Source organism: Leptosomus discolor, chromosome 6 (genome assembly GCF_034619465.1).
Source record: "Leptosomus discolor isolate bLepDis1 chromosome 6, bLepDis1.hap2, whole genome shotgun sequence".
Classification (NCBI taxonomy): Eukaryota; Metazoa; Chordata; class Aves; order Leptosomiformes; family Leptosomidae; genus Leptosomus; species Leptosomus discolor.
The window spans coordinates 845,052-872,248 of NC_141396.1; the positions used below are offsets into that span (position 1 = coordinate 845,052).

General features: G+C 50.2%; 1 protein-coding gene across 18 annotated transcripts in view; it reads right to left on the reverse strand.

Moving 5' to 3' along the window:
* Window positions 1–70: 70 nt before the first annotated feature.
* The window catches only part of JAKMIP3 (Janus kinase and microtubule interacting protein 3), a 33,213-nt gene continuing 6,086 nt past the window's right edge, over window positions 71–27,197 (reverse strand). The window contains exons 3-22 of one of the 18 annotated variants that reach the window (XM_086467386.1): window positions 20,745–20,960; window positions 19,045–19,158; window positions 18,458–18,604; window positions 17,466–17,597; window positions 16,937–16,972; window positions 15,557–15,616; window positions 13,960–14,088; window positions 12,354–12,482; window positions 10,778–10,861; window positions 9,938–10,000; window positions 9,444–9,542; window positions 8,349–8,447; window positions 8,206–8,259; window positions 5,452–5,542; window positions 5,086–5,117; window positions 4,951–5,019; window positions 4,771–4,848; window positions 1,488–1,691; window positions 1,085–1,150; window positions 71–121 (exon numbers count right to left, since the gene is read on the reverse strand). In XM_086467386.1, the coding sequence (XP_086323512.1) occupies window positions 71–121; window positions 1,085–1,150; window positions 1,488–1,691; window positions 4,771–4,848; window positions 4,951–5,019; window positions 5,086–5,117; window positions 5,452–5,542; window positions 8,206–8,259; window positions 8,349–8,447; window positions 9,444–9,542; window positions 9,938–10,000; window positions 10,778–10,861; window positions 12,354–12,482; window positions 13,960–14,088; window positions 15,557–15,616; window positions 16,937–16,972; window positions 17,466–17,597; window positions 18,458–18,604; window positions 19,045–19,158; window positions 20,745–20,960 (1,953 nt within the window). Of the gene's footprint in view, window positions 122–1,084; window positions 1,151–1,487; window positions 1,692–4,770; window positions 4,849–4,950; window positions 5,020–5,085; window positions 5,118–5,451; window positions 5,543–8,199; window positions 8,260–8,348; window positions 8,448–9,443; window positions 9,543–9,937; window positions 10,001–10,777; window positions 10,862–12,353; window positions 12,483–13,937; window positions 14,089–15,556; window positions 15,617–16,936; window positions 16,973–17,465; window positions 17,598–18,457; window positions 18,605–19,044; window positions 19,165–20,744; window positions 20,961–27,197 lie in introns of all 18 variants that reach the window. The other 17 variants (XM_086467393.1, XM_086467395.1, XM_086467392.1 and 14 more) reach the window with 17 other exon arrangements.

The window sequence follows — 27,197 nt, forward strand, 5'->3', positions numbered from 1 at the left end:
TGCTTTACAAGAAGAAGAGGGGAGACCAGAGGTGCTCCAAGGGCTTACCTTTTGCATGTGGCCTGAAGGACTATGACCAAAGAATGAAAGCTAAAGAGAAAAATAAAAACAAAAATAGAAACTGAAAAGGGGAGGGAAGAGAGGAAAAAATGGAAGAGAAGAAAGAGAATAAGAGTTTACAGTGTGTTTAGCCGAGAAATATGCTCTGGTTACAGACAGTGTGCAACAAAACTCTTGGTTGAAAAGAAATACAGAGTGTGAGGTAAGCTCTGGGGGCTGGGGGCTTGGCTCGGCTCAGACAGAGCCCCCGCGTCCCTCAGAGAGATGAGAGTCACCTCCTGCCCCAGCGGAGCCAAGCCCAGCCACAGCCAAGGGCTCTGGAAAATGGGGAGGAAAAAAATCAGCTGAATTCTTCTGATACCTCAAAAAAACCCCCAAACCAGCACTGCTAAGGTTCGGGGTTGGTTTTGGGTGCAAGTCCAGCTCAGCCCCTGTGGTACCTGAACAAGTTCTCCCACGGCAATTTCACTAGAAACAGATGGTTTTAGATGAGGGTGGGTTTAGGGTAACATTCAACAGTCATGGCTTGCCTGCAGAAAGCTCGGAGACGTTAACCACGGGGACGGTGACTGCCGTGGCAGCAGGTGAGGAGAGGACAGAGAGCCCCCTCACTCCCTCGGGGGACGGCAGGTCAGCGCAGCTGCACGTGCAAATGCTGGAGACGGGAGGGAGGGAGAGAAGATCCCCGGCTCCTTCCCCAGAGCCCGTCCGGACCTCACCCCGCCGCGGGCCAGCGGCTCTCCGTCACCCTTCCCAGGGCAGCTGGACCCCCCATGTCCCTGCCGGGTCCTGCGTTTCGGACCTTACTGCAGGGTGACCGAAGGAAAGACTCAGTTTAAGCTGGCAACCCTTCCTTCTCAGAGGGACTAGTGCCAAGGCAAAATGGTTTCCTGGAGCGCTCTCACGTGAGCTCACTGCACTAACAAACACAAACTCTTTGTAAGATGGTTGCTTTCTTAGCCAAGGTGAAATGGATGTATGGTCGTGTGCACATACAGTAACTGTTTCAGCTGCATTACCTTACCTTTTCCTCTAACTCTTTTATTTGTCTTTTTTGGCCTTCAATTCTTTCTTCTAGCTCTTTAATTCTCTGTCAGATTTCAAATAAGAAAATATTTATTAACCAACCAAATACAGATGCACCCAGAAGATGTATTATTTTTGGATATACAAATTGTATGTGCTCGTAAAAAAAAAAAATAAATTGGGTTTTAAGCTGTAGATGTGTCCTCCGTGAACGTCACTGCGTGACAAACTCATGAAAATCAAAATGCCCTGTTTGCAGGGATTATCCAGGGCAAACCAGGTCTGGACCAGCCACTTCTGGTACAGCTCTATGAGGAGAGGCTGGTGCTCACAAGTTCATTACGTTTCTGTCTGAGGGACCGTCGCACCCCGACTCACCCTGCCCGTGCACCCCCGCCTACCTGCTGTGCGTGTTGAATGAGCTCCATCCTTTCTCGCAGGATTTGGGCGTCCCTCTCCCGGAGCTCGCTCATGACCTGTCGCTTCCATTGCTCTACAGCACTCTTCAGTTTTTCTTTCTCCTCTTCTGAAAGAAGTTCGGAAATTTTGGCTCCAGCTTCTTGCTGCAGGGCATCATAGAGCATGGCTTCTAATTCCAGAATTTGCTAATCAAAAACAATATAAGGCTGTCAGCTTGACCTTGTCCCTGGTCGGATGAGGATCTTGTGAGGAACTCTAAACTCTACCCTGGCAAGGCAACGGGTAGAGGGGCTGTGTGCTGAGCCTCCCGCACAGGAGAGTGCAGAAAGCTCAGTCCAGGGGGAAAATACTGCAGGCTGCTTTCCTGCCGTGGGGCTCTGAGCAGCTCTGGAACTGGGGTGGCCCCTGGGCCAGCCTAACCTGTCTCTCAGAGAGGATATGGGTGTCAGCTTTTCCCTTCTGGAGAGGGGGAGGTGGCCGCGGGGAGAAAAGGAAAAGAAAAAAAAAAAAAAAAAAGAAAAGGGAAAAGGCAAAAAGGGGAAAGGGGTTCATTCTGTGAGTTACAGATATTTTTTTAATTCCATGTTCAGTCTCTCAGTTCACCTCTCCCAGCTACTGCCGGCAGCAGCAGAGGACACGGCACCAGTTCGCATCCCTGCCAGAAAGCCATGTCTCCCTGTTGCGTCCTTACGGCATTTGGTACCAACCCGCTTAAAACGCCCCATGCGAAGGTGCTTCCAGCGCTTCCTCTGGCAGAGCTGCCCGCTCCCAGAGGCTCTGGGCTCAAAGAAATACATCTGGTAGCTGGGCTCTGTTCCTGCAAGTCTCAGGCTGCAGAGCCTTCACTGCATCAGAAAACGTCTCGCACGCAGACAGAGGTACCCTCTGGATCCGCAGACACAGAAGTGTGTAGGAAATGGACTGGCAGCGTGTCCCCAGGGTGACCGAGCCCAGCACCCTCCTAGGGCAGGTGACCTCGCCAGACAATGTCTTCTGCTTCAAAGTCCAAGACAAATGCTATTCCTTCACGCAAGCTAAAAGCAAGCCAAAATCTTTTTCAGCAAGTTTGACACAGAGCAAGAGGCAAAGCAGCAACTGATGGCACCTTTGCACGTCCTCTCCAAAGCTGGTGGCATCTTGCAGAGCTCTGCACAGCTTCAGGAGAACATGGCTGCAATGGTGTGGCTTGAAGACGGGCTGTTTGAAAATGCCATAGGTGTCTGTTGTGATAATTCAGCTCAATTCGACCACGTTTTCTACCCGAGGTCGCTGGTGGCGTTTTCTTACTATGGTTTGGCAGGGTCAGGACAGAAGGACAGAAGCATTTACAAGAACAACAACATCATGGCAGGAGTTATGGGTATTGATGATGACCGAAGGGCAGCACCCATGGTGTCTGTGCAGAAGATCAGGTTGGATCTCAGAAGATTCTGCTTTCACTTTTAAAATAACGCCAACATCCTTGCTAACTGTAACTGCCTCCACAAAACACTGTTATTCGAAACACGGATTTCTGTTGGGCCCCAAACCTCCATTATGCAACCACTATCCCCCTCTGATCACGTGGACTTGCGAAGGAGGAAGATTGTGGGGAAATTCACTGTCTTCAGCAGCAGCAGCGGTGTCAGGAGGCTCTGAGTGAGCCAAGTGCTTCTCGGAGCAAAATCCCCCGCCAGCAGCCAAAGGGAGTGAAAACCGTGCAAAAAGCTTAGTGGTTCCAGCTGGTAATCGTGTTGGCTGCAGTTAGCGGGGGAGATTAGCAGCTCCTCATCTCAAGGGGCACAAAGGAAACGTGGAAGTGAAACAAATTACACAAATCAAAAGAGCTTTTGCCACTCGAGTTTTGGGGCAGAACAAAGCTTTCTCGCCGTTTTCAGGTTGCACTTACGCCTGGGAGTAAAGCCCCTCGCTTTGCCTGGGGACACTCGCGCGAGGCCTTTGAAGAACACAGGAAAATGCCAAAACCCCTCCGCTACTTCTGCAAGGGCTGCAGCACGGCTGCCACGCTCGCTCCCTCCCCGGCAGCGGCAGAGCCAAGGGGCAGCCAGTTGTTGCTGGATCCCTCTGTGAATCTGAGCCCCTGGAACAGACTGCGCACGGACGGGAGCGAGCGGCTGCCCGTGGGACGCAGAGGTGCCGAGTGAACCGCGGCCGGTAGCCCCGGCTCCGCCTCTGAGCTCTCCTGCCGATGCCGCGACGTTACCGGGAGCTCCAGGCAACGCCGTACGGTTTCTCCCACTCGGCTGCTGTTGCCAGTTTCTGCACAGTCAGACGAATGGATCTGTTTCAGAGCTCGCCCAAGACACAGGCCATCACCTCTCTCAGGGACTTATCTTTGAAGATGAATCCTACAGGCTCAGCCTTTGGCTGCACCAAACCGCTTCTCAGAAAGAACAGCTCAAGGCTGCAGGAGATAATCTGGTTTTAGGGCTCAGGCCGCAGGTACGGGGGGCTGCTGTACTTCCCAGGGCTTCCACGGCGCATAGACATTGGTTCCAGATACAGCTCAGCATTTGGCAAAATCAGTCTTAAAAATCACCCTTACAGGACAGAACGTGTATTGAGTAAAAGCTCCCCCAAATGGTTTGAGATACAAATAGATGTAACAGGTGTCCAGAAAGAGAGGCATAAATACTCATTGCTTCTCAGGAAGCATAACTGTGCTCAAGATTTAAATGGAACTGAAAGAATGAGAGAAATCGATATGAAAATGTATGCATTTACATCTGTCATGAGTAGGTACTGCACTTCTCTCTAACGGGAGGAAACAAGACACCTGATGACTGAAGAGGTGGTTGAAATGGCTTAGGATCAGCTAATGATGAACCTGACCTAAAAGCAGTTTCATTTCAAATGACAGAATCACATAATGGCTCCGGGTGTTTGGGTTAGCAAGGCTGTAATCTAAGATCTAAGGAAATGTCTAGGCTAAAATCTCTGTTTTGGAAGGAAGAGAGAAGTTACCTAAAATATCATTTTCTTATCAGTCATTTACTGAAACCTCCGCTAAATTAAAACTTGTGTTTACTAAATTCATGTTGAGGTCCTAATGCTGCAGGGACCACCCAAACACAAGGAACCCTGTCCATAAGGAACTCACTGTCAGCTCAGGGCATAGAGGATGTGTCTAAAACTCAGCCGATGCAGCCCTCGGGCCACTCCATGCGCAGTCCTGCCCACAGCAGAGTTTTTCTGTAGCTACACACGGTGCACAAGGCAAGTCCATCGAAATGCCACAATCCCGTCAAGACTGGTTTTCCTCACCTTGTGAGCTTGGTCCAAGGACTGTTTCCTGAAGTCGAGCTCATCATCCAGGTAGCCTTTTTGCTTGCTGAACAGCTCCTGGGGACAGGAGGAAGAGGCAGTCAGCGCAGCGGCCACGGCACTAACGCGACGGCTCTTCCCGCTGCCTCCGCCCGGTCCCTTCCCCCTGTCTCTCGGTACCTTTTCATTCTCCAGGTCCAGCATCTTCTGCTGCAGCGCAGACTCCGTCACCTCTATCTGCTGGAGCCACTGTGCACAGAACAGAGAGCGGGTGCTTTAGCCCAGGGAGCAGGGGCAGCTCGCCCGCGTGTCAGCTTCCCCTGCGACCTCAGGGGGGTCAGCATGCACTGCAGGGACTTACTGAAATTCACTAAGTAGAGAGGAAAAATTAACTGTATTATCACATTTTTCTTTCATGTGTCTGTTGGTGATGGGAAAAAGCATGACTTCAAAGCCTAGCCCTTTACCTTCTGACAGCGTTTTGCTAATTAGGTAACATTTTAAAAGAAGCAATGTCTGTCTGTGCTGCCTGAATATTACCTTTATTTTGACGAAGGCTAGTGTAAGTGTAATTCCACATAAAGCATCATGGCATTTTGTGATGCAACTACCGTTTACATCACTAGCCTCTTCAGGTGAGCTATTCTGAGAGGGCCAGATGCTTTCATGACACGCGCTTACTGACGGGGGATGCAGTCGTTATTACCTTTTCAGCCAATGTGAGAACTGTCCTTGCTTGTATGACAACTACTTGCTCTTCATTGGTCAGATTCTGCACCAAAAGCAGAATATAATTACAACAAATCCCAGTGTCTTGTTATTAATCCACTACTTGGGCCACTGCTGTATTAAATAAATACGAAATTAAATATGTTCAAGGAACAATAAACTAAGGCAAAGCAAATTAGTGCTGTAATGCAACAGTGCTGTAAAAACAATTGTTAAGTATTCGTGCCGAATTCTTATCACACATACAGTTAATTCTTCTAAGATTCTCACATTTACCATAAAAAGAGGTGACACTGGATCTATTTTGACCCCACAGGGAACAAGCACACCGTTGCACAAGACAAGCTCAAGCTTAGCACAACGTGCCACGGAGAATAGCGGTGCAGCCTGAGGCCCTGCCGTTCATGACACGGCAGCAGGGTCAGGCCAAGGCAGGGTTCGGAACACGTTGGAGAAGACGTCAGCTGTTCAATCCACGCTTTGTGGCTTTTCACGAAATGAAAGCACTGAAATGATGTTTTCCATTTCATCCCAGACTTGGTCTTGCCCTGACCACATCCCCAGGAGGAGAAGTGAATCCCTCCAGTCTGGGGCCCGCGTTTGCGCAGACCCAGAGAGCCACTAGCGATGGCTGCCCCAGGGGAATCGGGAAGGTGGTGAGGAGGGTGAGGGTGGTGACCTTCAGCTTCATGCACAGGGCTGGGGACTCCCTCCCCTCCGGCAGGGATGGGAAGAGGCTTTTCCTGAGGACCCCTGGAACCTGCCTCTTCCACAAACATAAGCAGTTTTTCAAAAACCAAGTTGTGTTACATTAAAAATGAAACCATGCACACAGCGCACTAACGGTGTCCTTTCCCGTACTGTGAGTCGTCCCCTGACCTGACCCCCTGGCTGTGGGGAAGAGGAGGGTGTCCGTGTCTCCCAGCCCCCCTCTCTGTGCCTGTCCCCAGGGATGTGCCTGCAGGGGATGCATCGCACCCCTCCGACCCCTGCTCCTGCCCAGCCCCTAGCGGTACTCACTCGCCCCAGGGTTTGCCTTACTCAGAGCAGTATTTGACACCTGACGGTTCCGTGGGCAGCAGCCAGAAGCTGCCGGGGGGCTGTACAGAAACACCAGTGAGAAAACGCACGGAAAAGGATGGAATCGCTTGCACAGAGGCGGGACACGGCTTGGCTTTCCCAGGCTCCCTAAGCGCCAGACCTGACGACGCGCGGCCACGGGGCAGAGTCTGCCATCGGGGGCTGAGTCTGTGGTGCTAAACACGTGAAAACAAGGAAAAACCCAAGTGGGAACAATGGTTATCTTAAAGCTATCTGAGTGGAGAACGGGGAACTTCCCCCTGGGTCCCAGCTGGAAGCTAGTTGTTGTATGTAACAGGCAAAAAAAATAAATCGGGAGGAAATAACATTACAGGCTGGAGATCATTAATATAAATAAAGAAGCCAAGAGGAAATGAAAGAGAACAGAACACGTGAGAAAAGCTGTCACTTATTCTGTTCCTGTTTGTCCCCAAGTCACCTACTTGGGACCCTGTTCCAAAACACTCTGCACGGGACTAACCTGACATTAATAATTCCCCTGAAGACAACATTGCCACAGGGATTAATGGATTCATGGTATTACCCTTCTGCACATTAGCAGGGTCAGTCTTAGCTCACTGGTGATTAAACTTATACGTATGGGGGGGTTTATTCTTTGCCCACAAAAGATTTTAGGATTCTTCATATTTCTGCCAGTGCCAACATCACTGACTGCAGCAGCGATGAAGATTATCAATTGCTTCCATGTGTGCCAGGTCCTCCCCAAACTCCTGGCTTGATTTTGTGGGGCTGAGCATGCAGATATCAGAGACCGGGGACATGGAGACATGACCCCCGACTGGTCTGACCGCAGAGGTGGATGAGAGGCACTTCCAGGCTGCCTCCGCGGCCCCGGGGACGTTGTTTTTGGGGGTATCCAAACTGTACAGAGGCACGGGGGAGAGCTGGGGCAGCTCAGGTGAGGAGCTGAGGATGGCGGGGACCTTTCTGCAGACGTGGTGTCAGTGGTGGGGGTTCCCAGGGAGGAGCCCTGCGGTGGCCAAGGGCTCTGCGAGCCCCTGGGCTAGAGAGGGGCTCTGCTCTCCTCTGCCCCTCGCAGCCACAGGGGCTCCACGGCTCTGCTGGCAGACGGGAGTGCTGGAAAAAAAATGTACAAGGGCACACAGATCTTCTTCATACGTAACTACATGTGTAAGTACTCCCTTCCATTTGCTAAAGGAGAAACACTTTCCAATTTGTTATTACTTGCTTCTTTTCATGCTGCTGTTGTAACTTTTCCTGGTTCCTATCAAAGGTTTATGGGTTATTAGACAAAATTAAAACACACAGCTGCTAAAACACAGAAGCAAAGCAAATGCAGAGTAAGCAAATAAAGAAACCATGTGCGAACAGTGGTCAGAAAAAAACAAACACCAAGGTTTCAGAACATTTTCCCGTCATTGGAAAATCAAAAAGCAGTATTGTGACACCGAGACCCGCACGGCACTCATCAGAAGGCTGTTAACAAAATCTTAAAAAGCCAGAAAATGCTCAGCTCGTAGCCCAGTACTTTGACCACAGGGAGGACAGGCTGTGCAGTAGCAAACCAAGCAGGCTTTGCTAACTGAACATGAGGACAAATATTTACCAAAGCATGCACAATTTATTAAAGGAACATACACTTACGGCGTTATCCCCTAAAATGTCCAACTTTTTCATCAGCTCTGCTACTACTATATCCTGACAAGAGAAAGATGGAAAACGAGGAGTCAGAACAGAGCGTCTGATTTTATTTAGGGAAAGGAAAATATGAAACGAGAATCCCTTACTGTTACACCTTCTGCCTCGCAGTAGACTTGGAGAGGGCTTTTCCCCTCGGTAAAAGGACCGTGATGGAAGTTGATGGCAGGCGACCGTCTTTCTCTCTCCTGAAACGACAGGAATTGCTTGGTTACCCACTCCGGTGTGTCACAAGGGGCAGCTTCCCCAGGAACTCGGTAAATACGATCTGAAAAAGGCCCACTCTCGCTGAGCACCTGCCTAAGCGATGCTATCACGGCAGGGCTCTATTTTGGGTGCAGAGCACACAAAACCCTCCCGCACCCTGGGGCTACGGACACTGGCAGTGGCAGCAAGGGCTGCTTCTGCGGCCAGACCACGGGCTTTGGCGATGGCCCTGGGGGCTGAGGGGGAAGAGCTCCACCCCAGAGCAGGGCAGACGTACCTGTCAACGGTGCTCGTATTGCCCCACCACGCTGCTTCAGCGGGCACTGATCCTGACCACTGGCCTATTTCTCTGACTCCATAACATACCTGAACAAAACTACACACTTACACCTGGTACAACATAGATGGTGGGTGTTCAGACCTTTCTTGTAAGTGGCTGCTTTGTCAATCTCTCTTTGGAGAATTCTGAAAACAGCTCCCAAGAGCTAAGAGATGCTGTTTACACAGGCAGTGATATAGAAAACAGCTCAGTGGAGTAACCGCAGCCGTCTAGGCCACAGGATTCCCTCTCTGCAGGTTTAGAGGGTGGTGAAACACACCCAGGATTTTTGGTAATGGAAAAAAGTCCCTCTTGCTTTCCCACCTATGATCTGTCCTGGTTTTATCTCTTTGCATTCGCAGAACAGACGGAGCATAGTAAAACGTGTATCTACCCCACGAGCCAACCTTCTGGATCTTAAAGTGACTTGAGCAGTACGACTGCCAGAGCAACCTGTCAAGAACACTGGCATGATCCCTGGGTGCTCGGGGTTTTTTTCTCTTTTCTTAGCACTTTGTACCAAACCCTTTGGTCTCGTTCAGTGCAGTGTGGCCCTTTACAGTAAATGTGGGCGAGTTCCCAAAGCCGCGGTGGGCCCGGCCGTGGCTGGCGCAGCCCCGGGCAGGCGGGCAGGACCGTGGCTGCAGCACGCGCTCACTTCAAGCTCCAGGATCCTGAACTCCAGGAGCTCGTTTTGATCCTTAGCGTCCTGGACGTCGTGTTTTAAGCGAGCTTCCTCCGCTTCCATCTGCTTTATCTGCGAAAGCAAGCAACATGTTGTTAGCACTGCCTGCGGTGTCGCCCGAGTCCTGCCCCTCATCGGCCGTGCCGGGGAAACGCTGGGGTCAGAGCGAGCGCCGAGGGTCCGAGCACACCCCCCGGGGTCAGCATGAGCAGGGACACGCGGCACCAGTGACAGGGAACGTGGGGCTTTTCCCCAGGGCCGCTGTCCTGAAGTGCCCTCGCAGCAGGACATTGAGTGGGGCAACAGGGAATGCCAGAAACCACTTTTTCTGGCGGGTTTATAAGGATCTTGTTATTATATGTGAATTATTTCCAGTAGAGCTGTGTGATACAAACTAAAATATGCACCTTCTGCATTCCTTAAGCTACAAATATTGTTTGAATAATACAAATAAAAACATAAAACACCTTTTCTACCAGTTCTTGATTTCTTCTGTACAGTGCTTGCTTCTCCTCAATCCACTTCATGTCCTTGAAGAAGAAATGACCAGTACTGTAGGTGAAACTGGCAATGTTTAGCACAAACTGTAGCAAGTACCTCATTAAATCATGAATATATATGGATAGAGGGACAGAAATGACTGCATATGAAACTGTAATCCCATTATTTCCTAAAATAATTTCCTAAGCTAAAATTTTCCATCTTATTTTAGCAGTCTAGTATACAAGTGGAATAGAGACACTCCAGTGATTAAAACACTCTTTCAGAGAAAAAACCGGTTTGTCTTAAAAGGGATATTTCCAGCTATGTATCTACTATTGAATTTCTATTACACTGAATACGAATTACATATTTCCTGACCAATAGGCAATATAAACCTTATTTTAAAACTAATTTCTTTGATAAATATATGAAACCCACAAACCCCAGAACATTATTTATTAGTAAGGTTAATAATAAGAGGTTAAGCAGCAAAGATAACGATCAAACAAATCAGTTTTATTTTAAACTTATCAAAAAACATTTTCTGTTTTTTTTTTTTTTTTTCCCTTTTTTTTTTTCCTTTTGCCTGGAAAAGTAAGACGCAAGCTAGAAACAGCCTGGCAACCTTTCCTCTAGTTCCCTAGCACGTCTCCTTTGTATGAAATGCACCGGCTGTTGGAAAGTGGCACCAGGACTGTTCTGTACGTCCATCAGCCCTCGCCAGGACCTGCCGTACCGCACGGCAGCACGGCAGCAGGTCTCGCGAGCCCCCTCCTGCCCCAGCGAAGGCTGGAGAAGGGGCCGGTGCCGGCCGCACGCGTTACCTGCCCCTGCTCCGCGAGGGCCTTCTCCAGATCTTCGATCTGAGCCTGCGAGCGGTGTATCTCTGCTTGGAGCTGCTCACGTGTCTGTAGGTACGAGGGGAAAGAAAACAAAGCCATAAACCAAACTTCCTCTGAAAGACAAAAGCTAGCACAAGTCCAGAAAACACTTAAAGCATCAACCCCTTTAAACAAACGATGATTAAAGTCCTTTGGCAGAATAAATCTGCAGCTAAGCACACGGCATCAGTCACTAATCCCCAAAAGAAGCCTGTAGGATGGGATAACGGTTTTGAGACGTAAGCCAAGATCAACATAAGCAGCGTCCCGCCAGGTCGCTGGGAGGGCAGCAAAACGTAGCCGGCTTCTTGCAGCTCTTGCTTCATTACGATTTTCTCTACGAGCGCACCCCTAACCCTCTGGAGCAGAGTGCAGGCTTCTGGGAATGTCAGCTTTAACGTGTGGGGGCGTTCAGGGATCGTGGGGCGCTCTGTGATTGCCAGACAGGGAGGCCGCAGGGAGATAAGGTGCTGCTGGATCTGGGCACCTGAGAGGAACTCCCCAGTGCAGGCAGCGGTGAAATTAGCAGTTTGTTCTTTAACTATTCAGTGGGAGAAAGGCAGGCTAGTGACCCAGCTGGGAAAGCCAAAATATTACTGTAAAGATGGAAGGCAGCTAGAGGAATTTGGCCGTTTGCTTCATGCCTGACTGGGGCCAACTGGGACAGTCACAGCTTGGTGGCACAGGGTGCGGGGCCACAGCTGCCGGAGGTGTCCCCACCAGAGGCACCGGGCTGGATGACACAGGTATCTCCCGGCATTGCCATCCCTTGAACTACCCCAAGTGTTCCTGGGTAACACCTTCAGAGAGTAGCTACAGAGCCCAGTTAAGACCTTGCAGCTACACCTCTGCTATCAAACTTCAGCTGTTAGCTCAGAACAGAATTTGTCCCCATATTTACTGTATTCACCCCTGCATTCCGTGCATGGTAAGTCCTGGCAGCTCCTTGTAATGCACCACACACTCATAGTAAACATAACATTTCATGCCAGATGTTTGAAGCCACACGGGCTGTGTGAGGCAGAGGCAGGCAGAACAGCACCGGACACTTTGCAATTTAATTAAGAAACAGAACCTCAGCTATAAGCCTTCTAAATATTTTATGAGGAATCCTGTAATCCCAAAGAACCCAGAAGGAATTAAATACCAGGCATTACATATTTAAGGCTATCTGTCCCAGATTTTTATAGAAAGGGAGCTTAATGTTAAGGATTCCCCATAAAAACTCTCTCTGAATTTCTCATAATCCGACCAGAGATGAAAAGACTAAACGGTAGTAACGGTGGCTCCTCCAGCCAGCCGGCCCTTCACGGGAGGCTGGACAGGCTGGCTGGGGTTAGGGAGCTGGTGCCCGCCTCGGCAGCCAGCCCTGCCCGGTCCCCTGCCCTGCAGCCCCAGCCCCAGCGTGCTGGAGGGGCTGGCTGGCCCCAGTTTAGCCTGAAAACAACCCGAGCAAGTACAGCTTGAACCCCCCATACAACCACAAGCCTTTATTTCATGTAATATAAGCCATTTAGACCTTAACTTCTCGTTCTGCATCCAATGTTCCTCCGACCTGTTCTTGCAATAGGGCGTATGCTCGTTGCAGAGCCTGGTACTCCATCGTCAGCTGCCGGAACCGCAGTTCTGTCTCTTCCTTGGCCATGCCCTGGGATTAAGAACAAACATGCATTGCACCGGCTGCTTTTTTTCTGCAAGGAAAATAAAAAATATTGTAAAAGAGTGCGTTACGTTTGCTGTGCCAAAATTAGTACTTTCAAAATGCAATTCGGGAAGCACAGTACTAAGGATCCTGTCTACGTGCCCTCAGGCTCTCTCTCTTTTGCCCTTTAAACATCTCTTGCATACATTTACTTCAGCAAAGTGCAATATAGAAGAAAAAAAAAAAAGAGAATTCCCCCAGCCTTGGAAAGATAAAAACTTGCCATCCATCTAACACGCTAATGACCGAATCACTCTGTAGTACTGCAACAGGCAAAGCCATCACACTCACAGGTGAAAAGACAACTTCCCTGCAACAACAGAAGATTTTCAATCCGGAGAATAAGCCAGGCCTGACAGTCTCACTCAATTATTAAAACACTGATCTACAGTTAATACTTGTAGAACTGGTGACATCAACATGAAAAGAGCCCTTCATCCTCTTCACTCTCCTTGCCACATCCAGCACCGAACACTTTCATGTCAGGTTGACGGGAATATTTCACTCGACATGAAATGGAATTACACTGCTGGTCGCATGCACAGACTTCGCGCTGTCTGAACAGGGAGAAAAATGTCAACGCAGGAATGAAAAATAACTGGGCTCATACATACAAAACCACCTTCAGGTTCCCTGCAGCGCAGCACACCCCCGGTAACCGGTTTGTCTCTTACAATGGAGACAGGAGCTCTCTAGGTTCCCTGAAGAAGACCTAACACAGCCCATGGCGCAGGTGAGCCGGCAGGTGACCAGCTGCAGCCAGCGTGCCATCCAACGGCTGCAAGTCCTTATGGGCAATGTTCCGCTGACGACAAGGTTCCTGCTAAAGCCAGCCCCGTGTCACGGTAGTGATCTGGCCCCTCGGGAACGCCTTTGTAGGGAGCCCTGCAGAGCACCAGCAACAAGTGCTTTTCCTGGCGTTACCGGCTCCCTCTGCCACTCTGCAATCCCAGCCCCCAGAGGAGCCACGGCCTCGGCACCCCGGCGCGGCGACAGCCTGTCCTCTGGAGAGCGGCGCGGGGCTGACGGCTCGCTGCTCCTTCCAGAAACACAAACCGGACCGCTCAGGGCTGCGCTCTGCGCCGGGGTCAGAAGGACAAACAGAAGGACCTGAACCAAACCACACGCACACAAACCTGCAGCAAATCTCCCTGCGAGCAGATCTTCCCAGGGCTGTCCAGCTTCTCAGTCTCTTTAGGCCTCTAGCCTATAATCCCCTTATAAACCTAGTATTCTCAGGATATAGTATTTCCAGCTCGCCTAAAAACTGTGAGATTACTTGAGATCCAGAGATATTAACCAACAGGCACAGTATTAAATGTAACATTAATTTTCTGGTCAGAGGTGACAAAAGAACGATATAACACACCAGGGATTAGTAGCAAGGTTTCAAAACAAAACCACTCATATTTTTGATGAATACCTCTTCCAAGTCATCTTCAGGAGTGCAAGGGGTTTGATCTGTCCGGTCCGTTTGATACGAGATAGAGGAACCATCGGACTCCAAGGAAGCTTCTTCATCGTAGCCGAAAAATGTCTCCACAACCGGCTTCTGACAGAGAGAAGGCGTCAGCGGGCGCAGCCGTGCTGCACAGGAGCGGTGCCGCCCGGGAGCGGTGCCGCCGGCTGCGCCAGCCCGACGGCGTCGGGGGGACTGCAGTGACTGCGGAGGCATGGCTAAACCCTGCGCTTTGTAGGGTCTGAGCACAGCCCCTTTGGAGGAAGCCCAGCTCCAGACCGTGGGTAATTCTCACTCCACCCCGTTTTGCCAAGCTGCCCGGTTCCTCACGCGCACTCGGGTGACGTTTTCTCACCCCAGGACAGCGCTCTGACGACAGCTAAAGCTATCCGAACCGCTGAATTGCCGTGCTCGGTACGAGGTACCACGGCGTGCAACCTCAAAGCCCCCGCCTCTCCCTAATCTAAGTTCCTCCCGATCCCTCTAGCAAGGCAGAGCGCCCTGCTCACTTGTGTGTGTTCACCTCAGCCTGAGCCGGGAGCTGGGCATCGACGTGTTTTGTTAACCCACTGTCGGTGCCACCACGTCCCTCCGGCCACTACCGCATCTCTCACGTGAACAGTTAGATTTGCAAGAAATGTTCTGCTTGAAAAGCTGAAGTTATTCACCACAGCCATGGGGCTACAGTTTGAAGAAATCCATTTCTCCACTCCAGGCTGCTTTCTGTTTAAAAGAATGAGGGCAGTGGTGGTAAAGAAAGATTTACTGTTAAATGCTTGAAAGCCACAGACGACATTCCAAACACAGCTCCAAAGTATTTTTAAATGTTGATTTGCAAAACCATTTGTAGATTTTGGGTTTTGTTTCAATTTGCAGCAGATAACTTTTGAAGGAGACAAAACATAACTCTCTCCCAAAGGCCTGGTTGCCATTTGCAGGACAACAGGAGTTGAGTTATCTCACATTGACTGCAATTCGTTATTTATAGACCCGTCAGCTCCAGCACCACCTTCATTCTTCCCATGCAGAACACAGCTTGTTCTCAGGTCCCTGACATCACACCTTACCACATCCCTACAGTGTCAATATTTACATTAACATCCTGCCACGTGTTCGTTAACTAAAATTTTCTTTTTCTCTGAGCTCTAACCGTTGCTTCTCATAACCTGCAATTTTTGCACGTTACTGAACTCCATAATGAATTATTTGCAACCTACATGTTTTCAGGCAGCGCCATTAGAAGAGCATTTTGAGATGCATTAATTCACAAAATCCCTCTCATCTTAAGACAGTCACGTACCACTGAAGTCCCACAGGACTGCCTGAGGTACACACAGAGCGAGCACAGGAATGCAAGGGGTGCCCCTGCCCCTACCAGACCTTGTCTGAATGTCCCAACGCAGCCTGCGAACGTCCCCCAACTACGTGGCCCAGCCTTCAGCCTGGGACCCGTCTGTAGGCCCTGGAGGAGAACGTCCCCCTGCGTGGCTCCCAGGCGCTGCAGTGCCCCGGGGAGCCAGCGCGCCCTTCAGCATGACACAAGCTCGGGTTTTTTTTTTACCTTAGGGATTCTTGTCATTTTTTTCCTTTGCTTCCTATACCTTAACAGCTTGTCACGTTCCTGGAAGAATGAGACACACAGGTTAGCTGATTTCAGAGAGCTGTTCTTTAAGCTATGTCAGCACTGGTAGTCACAGGGCAACCAAGAAACAGTGATGCCAGCGCTGGCCACCGCCTCAAACCACACCGGCATCCGTCAAACGTTAGTTTTACTCCAACACCTTCCCCGTTTGCCGTATAGGAGCAGCAATTCCTCTTTACGTCCCTGCCAATCCAAACAGCCAGAGCAAGCTGATTCTAACCGGTGCACCACGCCGACAGCCGGGGCGTCCTTCCAGAGCTGCGCCGCGGGCCAGCGCGTGGCGGCAAGGCCGTGCCGCGGCGCCTCTGCCACCGGGGAGACGCACCGGCCGCTCCTGCCCTTGGCTCTCGGCGCCGTTAGTGCCCGCTGGAAGGGGCGCACACGTCACGGACACCCAACTCAGGGGCTGTCCGAACTCAGCCCTTCCAGTCTCCGTTGACTTCTCTGAGGACCTGCAGGTGCCCAGCGCCTCTGCAGAAAGGTCTGAGCTCGCGCTGCTGCCAGCAAATTTTTCTGTTCAGTGCAAATTATGACACTCTTCCTAGAGTCACGTCAGTTTTTTATAGCACTGAAAAACATTTATTTTTTCTGGCAAAGTCCAGGATTGCAGAGAGTAAAGTTCCAACGGGAACCCCCTGTAACCTTTCATTTCAACCATCTGGTAAAAGGATGCGATGACACTGTGGGACATTGATAACGGGCCGCTGCCGCCAGCCCAACGGCACATCCTAACAGCAGCGGCAGTGCCAGAAGGAAATCGAACACTTGTTTTGTTTGGCGACACGAGCTTTGCTGCGCGCTTGGCCACGAACAACAAAACAGTTTGTGTTTTATCAATACGTGCCAGGGGCTTAACACCACAAAATCCTTACGAGAATAACAAAGGGATGAGTCTGGTGAGGGCAGTGACTGCGAACGTGCCAGTATGGGTGAGAAACAGCTAGTGGTAACCAGTCTCTAAAAAACCCGCAATTCCAACGTGGCAGAGCTGTCCCAGAGACGGGGGACACTTGCTTTAGGCTGTTGGGACAGGGTGGCCATGCTGGCCTTTGCCTCCAAGGCCATCCTAGTGGGGAAAAAAAAGCTTTCCTCTCTCACCAGAGCTTTCCCCTCCACTACCACTACATTTTTCTTCGGTGAACAACTTCTGTGGATATGGCCTTTGGCAACACCTACACTGAGTGAGCTTGCTGCCCAACGGAGGCGTAAGCGATAACAAATACATTATACCCTGCATGCTTTTCATCAACTGCCATTTAAAGCATACAAAGATGAGAAGGAAGTTTCCATCATTCTTACCATGACACTCTTCACGTAGCCAGCAGTTTCCAGAGTCTAATGAAAAAGAATGAATTAATGTCAGTAAGCGCACAGATTTAAATAAATAAAAAAAAGAAGTGTTTTCTTGAGGAGTATCATTGCAGTATTTCCTCTTTCCAAAGGCTGAGAACATGTTAACAAAGAAGCAAAACCCCAAACACAGCGTTGCAGAACGCCCCCCTCATACCCAGCAGTCTTTAGCCCTGATGCTGTCTCCAGCTAAAGGAGCTCAGACATTTTCTCTCGCGGGTGCAGGATCTGGCCATCAGCATAGCCGCTGGACGGGCTGCAATGGTTCTGTCATGCAAGTGCGATGCATACTGAAAGGATTTTTCCAAATGCTACGCCACAGATAACTTTATTCCATGCAATTACCCCTAACCATCCCCCGCTGATGCGCACCATGCCCGTCAGCTCATGGAACCCCTCGCACCCCTCGCTTAGGCTGCCCGTTCCTCTCCTATGGCCTTAGTCGACCTCGCAGGAGAGCAGCAGTATTATAGCTCACCTTGGAGAGCTCATCAATGATGTTCTGCTGTTCAATGACTTGTAGTCTCAGGAAATCAACTTCTCTTTCTTCCTGGCTGTGGTCAAGGTCATTTAAAGAGCTCGGTCTCCTCATTGTTCCAGCTCTTTGCCTCTGAAAGAAACCCGCACAGCAGAGAGGGAATGATCAGCATTTGGCTTTGCCAAAGGACGGTGCACAACCCTTCCCTTTACAGCGTCTGGTGGCTGCTCTGGAGCTGCCCCGCTTCGCTTGTGCTGAGCGTTACATCCAGGCTGCAAACACGCCGGGTGCTCCCGCTCCTGCTCCGCACAAAGCTTGTGGTCACCGGGGCGGACAGCGGGCACGGCGGGGCCACCGCACCAAGGCCAGGGGCTGGCAGCCGCTCAGCTGCGCCTGCCCTTTAGTCCTGCCAGGAGCTGTGGGGCTTTCCTCTGCAGGAGACGGAGCTCGCAGAGCTGGGACCAGCGCCGCTTCTCGCTGGGTTGCTCTCGTCCTTCTTGATCGGCGGCGGCAGTCCCGGAGCTGCAGCACGCATGGGGACGACCTCGGCCCTCCTACACTCCTGCAGTCCCACAGCTACGTGCCACCAGCTACCGCCCACCACCAATATTCAACTGGAAAAAAAGGGAAGAGTCCCAAGTGCAGATTTCCTGGGGACTACGAGGTGACTCTGGTGCAAAAGTCCAAGGTGAACGGGGTGACCTGCGCTCACGCTGAAGCTGAGCAGCCGGTGACTGAGCAGCCTCCTGGTCAAAACACACAACGCTCACGCGCCCTGTTTTCTTCAGAACTGCTTGTTTTGAAAGCTAAAATAGAACATTTCATGCAAACCGAAGCAGGCTCTAGGCACAGACCAGTCAGTAGCGCACCGCAGAACAGCTCAGCGAGCACCAGAACGTTTCCTATTAAACTGGCGATTTTGGGATGCTGCCTGACCTCAGCAGCCCCGCGAGCACTAAATCACACGCTCTCTGGAGCATACCGAGACTTACCATTGCTATATTTTCTTGCGTCACAAATTTTAATTTATTTTCCATCCGACGTAAGGCATGTGACAATTCTTCATTCTTCCTACTAAGGCGTTTATTTTTATCCAAAATGGGCTTATATTGACTCTCGGCTTCTCTAAGACGTTTTAACTGAAAGATTAAGAGAGAATAAACACATCTGGAGCTGTTATTTTTCATCAAATATATTAATAATTTTCTTTAACAGTCATAGTATCAGCATTTTCTCCTGATGAACATCAGAATTGATCTAAACCCGTTGGTATTTTCCATCGGGAAGCTGCTCGTTCCTCCTTCATGAGGTATGCAATCTGTGCAACAAGTGCACCATGTGGGGAATGTGTTTATTTTTAAAAATAAATGAAAATAATGCCAGCTAATGTCATCTTAAAAATTCATTGTTACATGAGCAAAGGTGAGAGCGATGCGGCAAACCGCCAAACCCAGAGGGTCAGGAGGAGGCAGCTGCTCCTGCAGTGACTTCCAAATAGCTCAGGAGAAAGCACCTCGGTACCTCGGGGGCGAGGCCCGGCCCCGGCAGCACGCTCACCAGCCGCCGCAGCCACACTCACCAGCTCGTTCCTCTCCTCCGACAGCAGCGCGTTCCGGTCCTCCAGCTTCCTGATGATGGCACTCAGCTCCGCGATTTTCAGTTGGAAACGCCGGGCATCCTTTTCATCCAACTGCTGTTCCTAAAACAAAGATCAACTGCAAATAACTGCTCATAAGTGTACACGCAATACCAGTAGTTTTTCAAAGCTCAAACTTTTTCTTATCCCAAATCCAAACATTTCACAACGTTCTAGGGCAGAGCGTAACCTCTGTACCCTAACTGCCCACTGCAAGCTGCAGGATGAGACCAACGGAAAGCTAGGAGTGAAGATGTAACAAAGTATGCAAATGCAGAAGTATGTATATGCAAATACAGAGTCACAAATGGTAAACTTGGAAACAGAAAAGAAAATATCAAAAATTAAGGCAATGTTTCCAATGTATGCCACTGTTGAACTGAGTGCTTCAGACACACCACCCGCTCTGAGGACTTTGTTATAAGGAAATGGCGTTAAAAATACTGAAGTACAAATGGGGAAAATCCATGCAATGGTACCATTGCATAAGCTCTGCTTCCACCAGCCATGGCCCTTGTCGGGTTCTAAAGGGTCGCTCATAGAGCCAAAGGGGCAGCACTTCATCTGAGTGAGAACGCTTAAATCAAATTATAAAGGAATAGAAATATAGGTAGACATGTTCTCGTTCAGAATCAGAGAGGAGTTACATCTATTTGCAAACGTGACAGACTTTCCCCCCTTCTCTAGGACTTGTTCTGACGTTTGGCAGAAGTGGAGCACAAATCAAAAGAAGGAAATTAGTGTCCATAGTGCTGGTGGCACTTCTGGGGGGTCTTGGGTTCCTCATTCAACAGGTGCAGGAGAGGCTTGGGACAAAGAACTAAATCAATTGGCTTGCTCATGTACAAGTGTTTACACTTCTACTGAGAAAATTACGGCTGTTGCAAAAGAAATCTTGATGAGAATCAGCAATGAAGAAAATGTGCTTATGTCGGAAATATGAGGTCAGTTAACAGAGGGGTTGTTAATATTAGCAAATTAAGGCAAAAGCAGAAAGGTGCCATAGTTCTACCAAAAAAGCCGTTGTGGAAGGGTGACTAAAATTTAACGTTCTGGATACTGCATTGCAGAAAAGAGATAGAACAGGTTGGCAGGTGATTGAGTCACCCTTAGCAGCCCAAGGAGCCGAGCTAGCAGCGGTGTTCCGGGGGGCACGCGGGATTTCCCGCGCTTCCGTGCACCGATCACCTTCCCCGTCTCCCTTTGGAGCCTGGCCTTGTACCGAACCCACTGGCAGCAGGTGTAAAAGCTAGCACACATACATTGCTCGGTTAGGAATGCATTTGCATCATTTGTTGGCAAAACCGTGTCAAACCATCAAAGTAAGGCAGGTGGCAGAAGTATGGTACAGTGAGGAGAAGGAAGAGAAAAAGAACAGAAAAGTTTCACCCTGCTGACACAACCAAACCAACCAGAACACAAAACGACAAAAAAGCAAAAGCTCTCCCATAACAAGGTTTGATTTTAAATCTCAACGGTTTGGCTAAGAACCGAGAGCAAGGCATCGGTGCCTGGGGGCTTCCCCCGCACGGCTATGGGAAAGCTGTTGCTCGAGGGTGCACTCATCAAGATTCTGTCACTTTGTGCCATTTTGTCAACTCAGTCTGCTCTTCGTTTAGGTGAAACCACGTGAAAGTGCTTACGGGGCTTCCTGAATGATCTGAAGCGTCTCCTGCACCACTTGCATAAGGAAGTTCCCGCTTGGGGCTGCTCAGATGCCGATCAGACTCTTTGATCTGGGAAAGTTGTTCATCTAAAGCCTCCTTTTGGAGCTGCAGTCTCTGAGCATGCCCGGCTTGAACCCCTAACTCTCTCTCCAGCACGTAGACTGCTCTGTCTTTAAACTTAATCTCCTCCATCTACAAGGAGAACAGAACACAATCACACAGGCAGGCAGCGGCTTGACAACAACAGAGCATCTTATGACCCCAAACGCGGCCAGCGAGCAGTCGCACAGAGCCGACACCCCTCAGCACGGCAAACCCAGCAGCGCGCTCTCGGGCACAGGACAGCAACGAGCATTCGACAGTGAACATAGGAACCCACCCGCTTCACCACTCGGGGATATCGCTCTTCTTCTGGGGGCTACCCAGCATCAAATCTCCCTTTTCAGCAGGAATTTTGTTATTAAGATGGTTGGGAAATGACCCATATTCTCAGTACCATTTCAAAATACCTCAAAAATTAAATCCTAATATTCACATCACAATTTGTATCAGTTCACTCAAACATTTCAATGATTTTGCAGCATTTTGCTTTTGAAGATTTGGATTCACAATTTGAAAAGAAAAATATTAAAACCTGAACATCCTTTTAATTTTCACAACATAGAAGGAATGTGAATTTTTTTAATTCTTTTTCCAAAGTTCTCCCACGTGAGTAATTTGTTTAATTATCCCACTTCCATGACAGTTTTGCTTGTGCATAACAAACATTATGCAAAACCCTTAAGTGCGGGAACGACAAACGCCCAGCTTCTCTACTTCGGTCCTTTCCTGTTCGCCTGCACGGCTCCCGCTGCGTTCAGAGGGGCGCTCGGCGCTGTCGGGTCCGTGCTCCAGGAACACTTGCTGGCTCCTTCCCCAAGGCAGGTGTGGAACGAGAGCCTCCCTCTGCGGGGAGCGGAGTGCTGCGCTCGGGCGAGCTGGGGCTAGCGGGGCGGCTCGCACTGGGGGCTCCTGCGCTGGCCATCGCTCGCGCCGGGGTCAGCCCCTGAAGTCTGACTACAGAATTCAAACGAGGGTGGCCTGCGCCCCCCCCAATAATGAAAACAGCCCAAAATTTTCTCCTGTGCCTGCGATGGCGTGCCACACTGCAACAGAATCTCCGGCTCTTCCCAGCTGGGCTGCACACATATACATTATACATGGATATAAAGCATTAATTACACTCACACGCCACAGGGCTGCCAAATGCGCTGAAGATAACGATGCTATGGAAAGAGAGAAATCAGATACATCCCCTAAAATGTCTGTTGGTCTGGCTTCAGACACCGTAACTGTGTAAGATTTTTGGCGTAAGTTTTTGAGACTTTACACATTTAATTTAAGTGATCAGTTTTTAAAATGTGGCCTGCTTGAAAGAAGAACATTTTGCCTTGTGAGAACTGCGTTTGATTCTTTTATCAGCTTTGCCTGCAAACCTGGAAAAAAGCAGCACTGTGAATTAACAGATGACTCAAAGTACTTTGTTTCCAGCAACCGCAAAACGGGCCCACCCCGGGAACGAGCAGCGGTGGCACTTCACACACACCCAGAGTGGCGTGGGGAAATGACTCCCGTGAGGTGTGCTTGAGTGGAGCTCACAGCTGAGAAGTAAATTCCAGGGGAAGCTCTGCGGGTCCAGCTCCAGCCGCAGGCGAGAGCCGAGGTGCTCCCTGGGGCGGCGCTGCCCTTCGGTAGCCACGGGAAGGAAGAACCAAACTACAAACCCAGAGAGATCCCGCCTCGCCCCCGGGGACAGAGCCAGCCTTTGCCAGAAGACAACGTAGGACAACTCATAAACACCTGCGTGGAAACTGTGTTTCAAGGTTAAGTAAAATTTACTAAAAAATTCTTTTAGTAAAATGGAGAAAATCACGTTGGGTGCTGTTCCATTAAGGGTGCTCTCAACAATTTCCATTAAGGCAACAGTCTACTAACTCTGAGTGAAAAAAAGAGATGGCCACCGAGGTCCTTCTGCTAAATACCTAATCAGGCACAAATCTACATGGATGTATAAATGACAAGGTAACACATCATCAAGTGATTATTTGTTTAAAATAAGCAGAATATTGGGTAGTTGACTCCTATCTGTATGAAGACAAAGACACGGTACAACACAGACACTGCTTTAAACTAGGAGGAACAAAGACACTGGAGAAAACACAAAACATTTCACAGCATTTCACTAACGGTGTGTTTTCCAGAAAACCCCCTAAACATAATCCTCATAAACAACAATGGAAACATCAGTATTCGCATTTCCCCTCCTATGATTAAATTCACGTTCATGAAACATGCATGACAGTTTGATGTTTGCAGCCCATTATTAACCAGCAACGTGGCAGAAACAGCACAAACCGAAGGAAGCATCTCACCGAAAATCACCGTTTAGCACATTTCTTCCCAGCATCACCGACACGGAGAAAAGGCAAAGACAAGAAACAACGTGCGAGTCACGGGAAGAGGCGCCGGTCCCTGGGCACGCACCCCACCGGGCTGCCGCACAGCCCGGCCTCATCCCGCGGCAGGCGCGGGACGGCGGGACGCCTCCTCCCACCCCGCCTGACGGCTGCAGGCGCCGGCGGCGCGTGGGAGCGCAGCATCCAACCGCCGGAGAGGAGCCCGGCGCCGCGCTGCGGGTGCTCCCGCTCGGGTGCGAGCAGCCTGCCTCGACTCGGATGAATATTGATGGGCCAGCGCTAATTAATAACCAGCCCGTGAGCGCAGCTGATGCCAGTTATGCAAACGCAGCCCATGCAAAGTTCGTGATTCCCTCCTGGGGCCGCTCAGCACAACGCCCAGTGCAACGCCCAGCACCGTCTGACAGGCGGCTGGTTCTAAGCCGTGCGATTCTTCTTAAATGTGCTATTTCCATCGCGACTGTAAAACCAACACGTAAGGTCCCTGGCTGGGAAATTTCTTCTTGCGACCTTCCCAGTGCCTTTGCAGCTCCCAGACACCACCAGCAGCACGGCCGCACGCCCCAGAACCCCCCTGGGAGCCGCCAGCGCGTGGTGGACAAAAGCCTGTGGTTCGTAGGCAGGGGTTGCAAATGCAACCGAGGAGCCCCCGTGCCGCGGGAGCTGTCATAGGGCAAAGGGCTCCCCACGGGCACGGCGTCCAGCCCGCTGAGGAGACCTGCCCTGGGCCTTGGCCCTTGGGAGCAGAGGGGGCTGAGTGCCAGCCCCCATGGCCCAGCTGACACCAGACGGCCCAGAAGAAAGGAGACAGGGTTGCCCTCCGGCGTGATCACCCCCCCGAGAGACGGGGTGCCCGTACACAGGCTGGTAGAAGGGGAAGGCTGCCCCCGTGCAGTGGTGCTCGCCTGCCTTCCCTCTCCATTTTCCTGTTGTTTTCCTCAAGGCTCCCAAAGAAATAAACGCAATTGCCTCTTTGTCCTGGTGATACATGGCACCCGCCAACAGCAGCCAGCTAGATCAAGTTACCCATTTTTTGCCAAACACTCTGCAAGGGTAACTCAAGCTGGTGTTCTGACACCGCACGTTCATATCATCTCCTCTGATTTATGGGTTACAGACAGCTTGGGGGGTGGCAGCAGCACACCTGCAGAGTGATACTGCTGACTCGTTAACCTTCCTCCCTCCAGGCGTTTAAACCCGGCGAACACACTCACACACCTGAGCCAGGCTGCCGTACAATGCAGACCCGCACCGATTCCCAGCACCACGAGCGATGGGAACACAGCCGGTACCACACGGGAGCACGCTGAGACTTCTGGGGCTTTGACCAAGGAAAATTCTCCCTGTTTCAGTACAGGTGAAAAACCAAATGCAAAGTGCTATCACCTCTCATGCTAGTGGAATTAAACTGTCGCTGTTCTACTGCTTCTCCTGAAGCCGCGAAGCAGCCTTACAGGCTGGCAGCCACCGCCCGCGCCTGCCAGCTGCCACGCATCGCCAGGGCACCACGGTCCCGCAGGGCAGCAGCAGCTGCAGTTCATCCGCCGTGCAGAGGCATCTCCCAGGACCACCCAGGAAACTTCTCTCACATCTTCCTGCAGGATTAATCCTCATCAAAAGGTGATCACTGTCAGCAGCGCAAGACCACTGTTCCAGTAACCTTGCCGAATCGTCAGAGGTGAGAGGAGACGACATGCCCTCTGTTTTCAGTTAAACACGGACACGTGCAACATGCGTTACCACAAAATGCATTCTGCAATGTGATTCTGCTAGGACTTTGGCCAAAGAACAATTCTATTTCAGACCGAGCAGATCAAAGTTACACTTAACCAACACGCCCAGTAAGCGTAATATCCCTTTCCAGACAGTTAACGTGCTACAGCGACTGTTACGCACGGGCACGCACTACCCGGGAGCCGTCGAACCGCTCCTCTAGCAGAGCAGCCCACGGTGCGGGGCCAGCGGCGTGGCTCCCCAGGGATCGCTCCGGCTCCCGACACTTCTCTGGGAACGGGCTCTCGGACCCGAGCGCTGCGGCTGCCTCGCCCGCAGCCTCACCAGCTCGAACAACTGACACTGGCGGGCCGGGTTTGGACCCTTATTACCACCCTGCGGATCACCATAATTCCACTGCGACCACCGGAATGATGTTGAGGGCGCTGCGGCGTTAAGCTGTTAAGCACAGCAAGGTTAAAGGGTGCCGGGGAAATCGTAATTTGCTGCCCCGCTCCGGCTGCAAACAACCCAAGGACCTCCTCTGCCAGGTGACGAAAGGCTTTCGGTTCTGAGCGCTGGTTCCTTCTGGAGCGTGCGGTGGGAGCTGCAGTGCACAGAACTGGTGGTGTTGTATGTGAAGCTACGCACACGAGATTGCTAGAAACGTCTGGATTTGTATTAAGATATGCTGAAAAAGTTACTAGTCCACGTAGATTTTTCAAAAAATAACAGCTTGTACAGTTTGTAACAAAAATTCTACCAGAATTAAATGTAATGCTGTATTTGAAGAGTAGAGTGCATTGGATAGGAGAAATAGCTGTGCATAATGGAAGAGTCAAAGATTTTTTCCCACACTTGCCCTATTTTGCACTCCTCTCCTTCACTCTACCTTCCCACACACGGCCGACCCTCCCCATGCTCCAGGCAGGCTCAGGGCAGCGTGACCCTTCAGTGCCACCAGTAAAGGCCATGAAATGAGCTGTGTGGTGCCTCAGACCCACACTGCTGGAGGTAGGAACCTCACCCAGTGCCAACACTTCCAAAGTACTTCCAGACGTGCGGGAGCCCCAAGCCTCGTGCCAGGCGTGTTCAGCACCACACCACCAGGGCTGCAGCGCAGAACAGAGCCGACTTCTTGTTTAGGACCGCTGAGAAAAACACTTTTAGAAACTGGACTGTAAGACACAAAAGGAACAACTCAGAACTCGGTGGTTTACTGACCCTCTAAAACGTAGGGGTAATGCTGTATAGAATATACAACGATATCCTTCAGTAGTCCAGGTTTAGTGGGAATAAATACTGTTGGAAAGGAGATTCAAACCGCAAATGATGAAAAAAATCCACGTTTGCAAGAAGGAATTATTCACCTTGAATAATTTGTCTACCTTTCGGTACAGGATGACTGCTGAGAGACCTTTATAATACCAAATATGGTAATTTTTCACCATGTGAGGGAATAAAAAGGAGAAGATAAAGACTAAATCAATCACAAATAAAATTAATATTTAAAAAGTCAGCGTCCTACACTTTTCATCTGATACCATCCTTTACATCAAACACCTTCACTAATTTACCACTGCCTAACAGGGAAATGTCAGGGAAGTGCCTGTAAACACAGGGGTTCAGAGGGATACTGAACAGACTGATCTCCTCTTCGTGGTGCCTGGTATTACTGTACCACCGTACCATGGCCTTACACGAGTTATTAGAGCAGGCTATTAAACCTTCTGGCAGTCACCATCAATTGAAGCGTATCTTAAATTGAAAATAAACCTTTCAGTCTCTAACAAATCTAATTTCTTCAGTTTTTCTGGTTTCTGTTTTAGTCCAACGAGGCAGGAGGAGGGGAGGCTGCAGTGGCCATTGCTGTTCAGCACTTCTCCTTGCTGACCCATCTACATTGAAGTAAAATTTAAATGCTCTTTGCCACATTGCATTTTAGGTCGCATTAACAAAATTGGAGGCTGGTTAATCCCAGGGAACCCTCCTGACCGAAGGGCTGATTTCCCTGGACCTGCCCACACACACAGGGTGCGCTGTTACTAGTGGGAGACTGCACGAGTGTCATCAGATGCACCTGGGTAGTATTTGAAGCTGTTTTAAAATGCACAGATTAACATTTTAAAAAAAGTTTACTAACATTACAAATTCTTTAGAGAGGTCGTTGCTGTACTTCCTTGCTACCACCTGCAAGGGACTTTCACCTTTTGCATTAACATTCCTTAAGCCTCTGAGCCAGGGAGAGCTTAACTGGGTC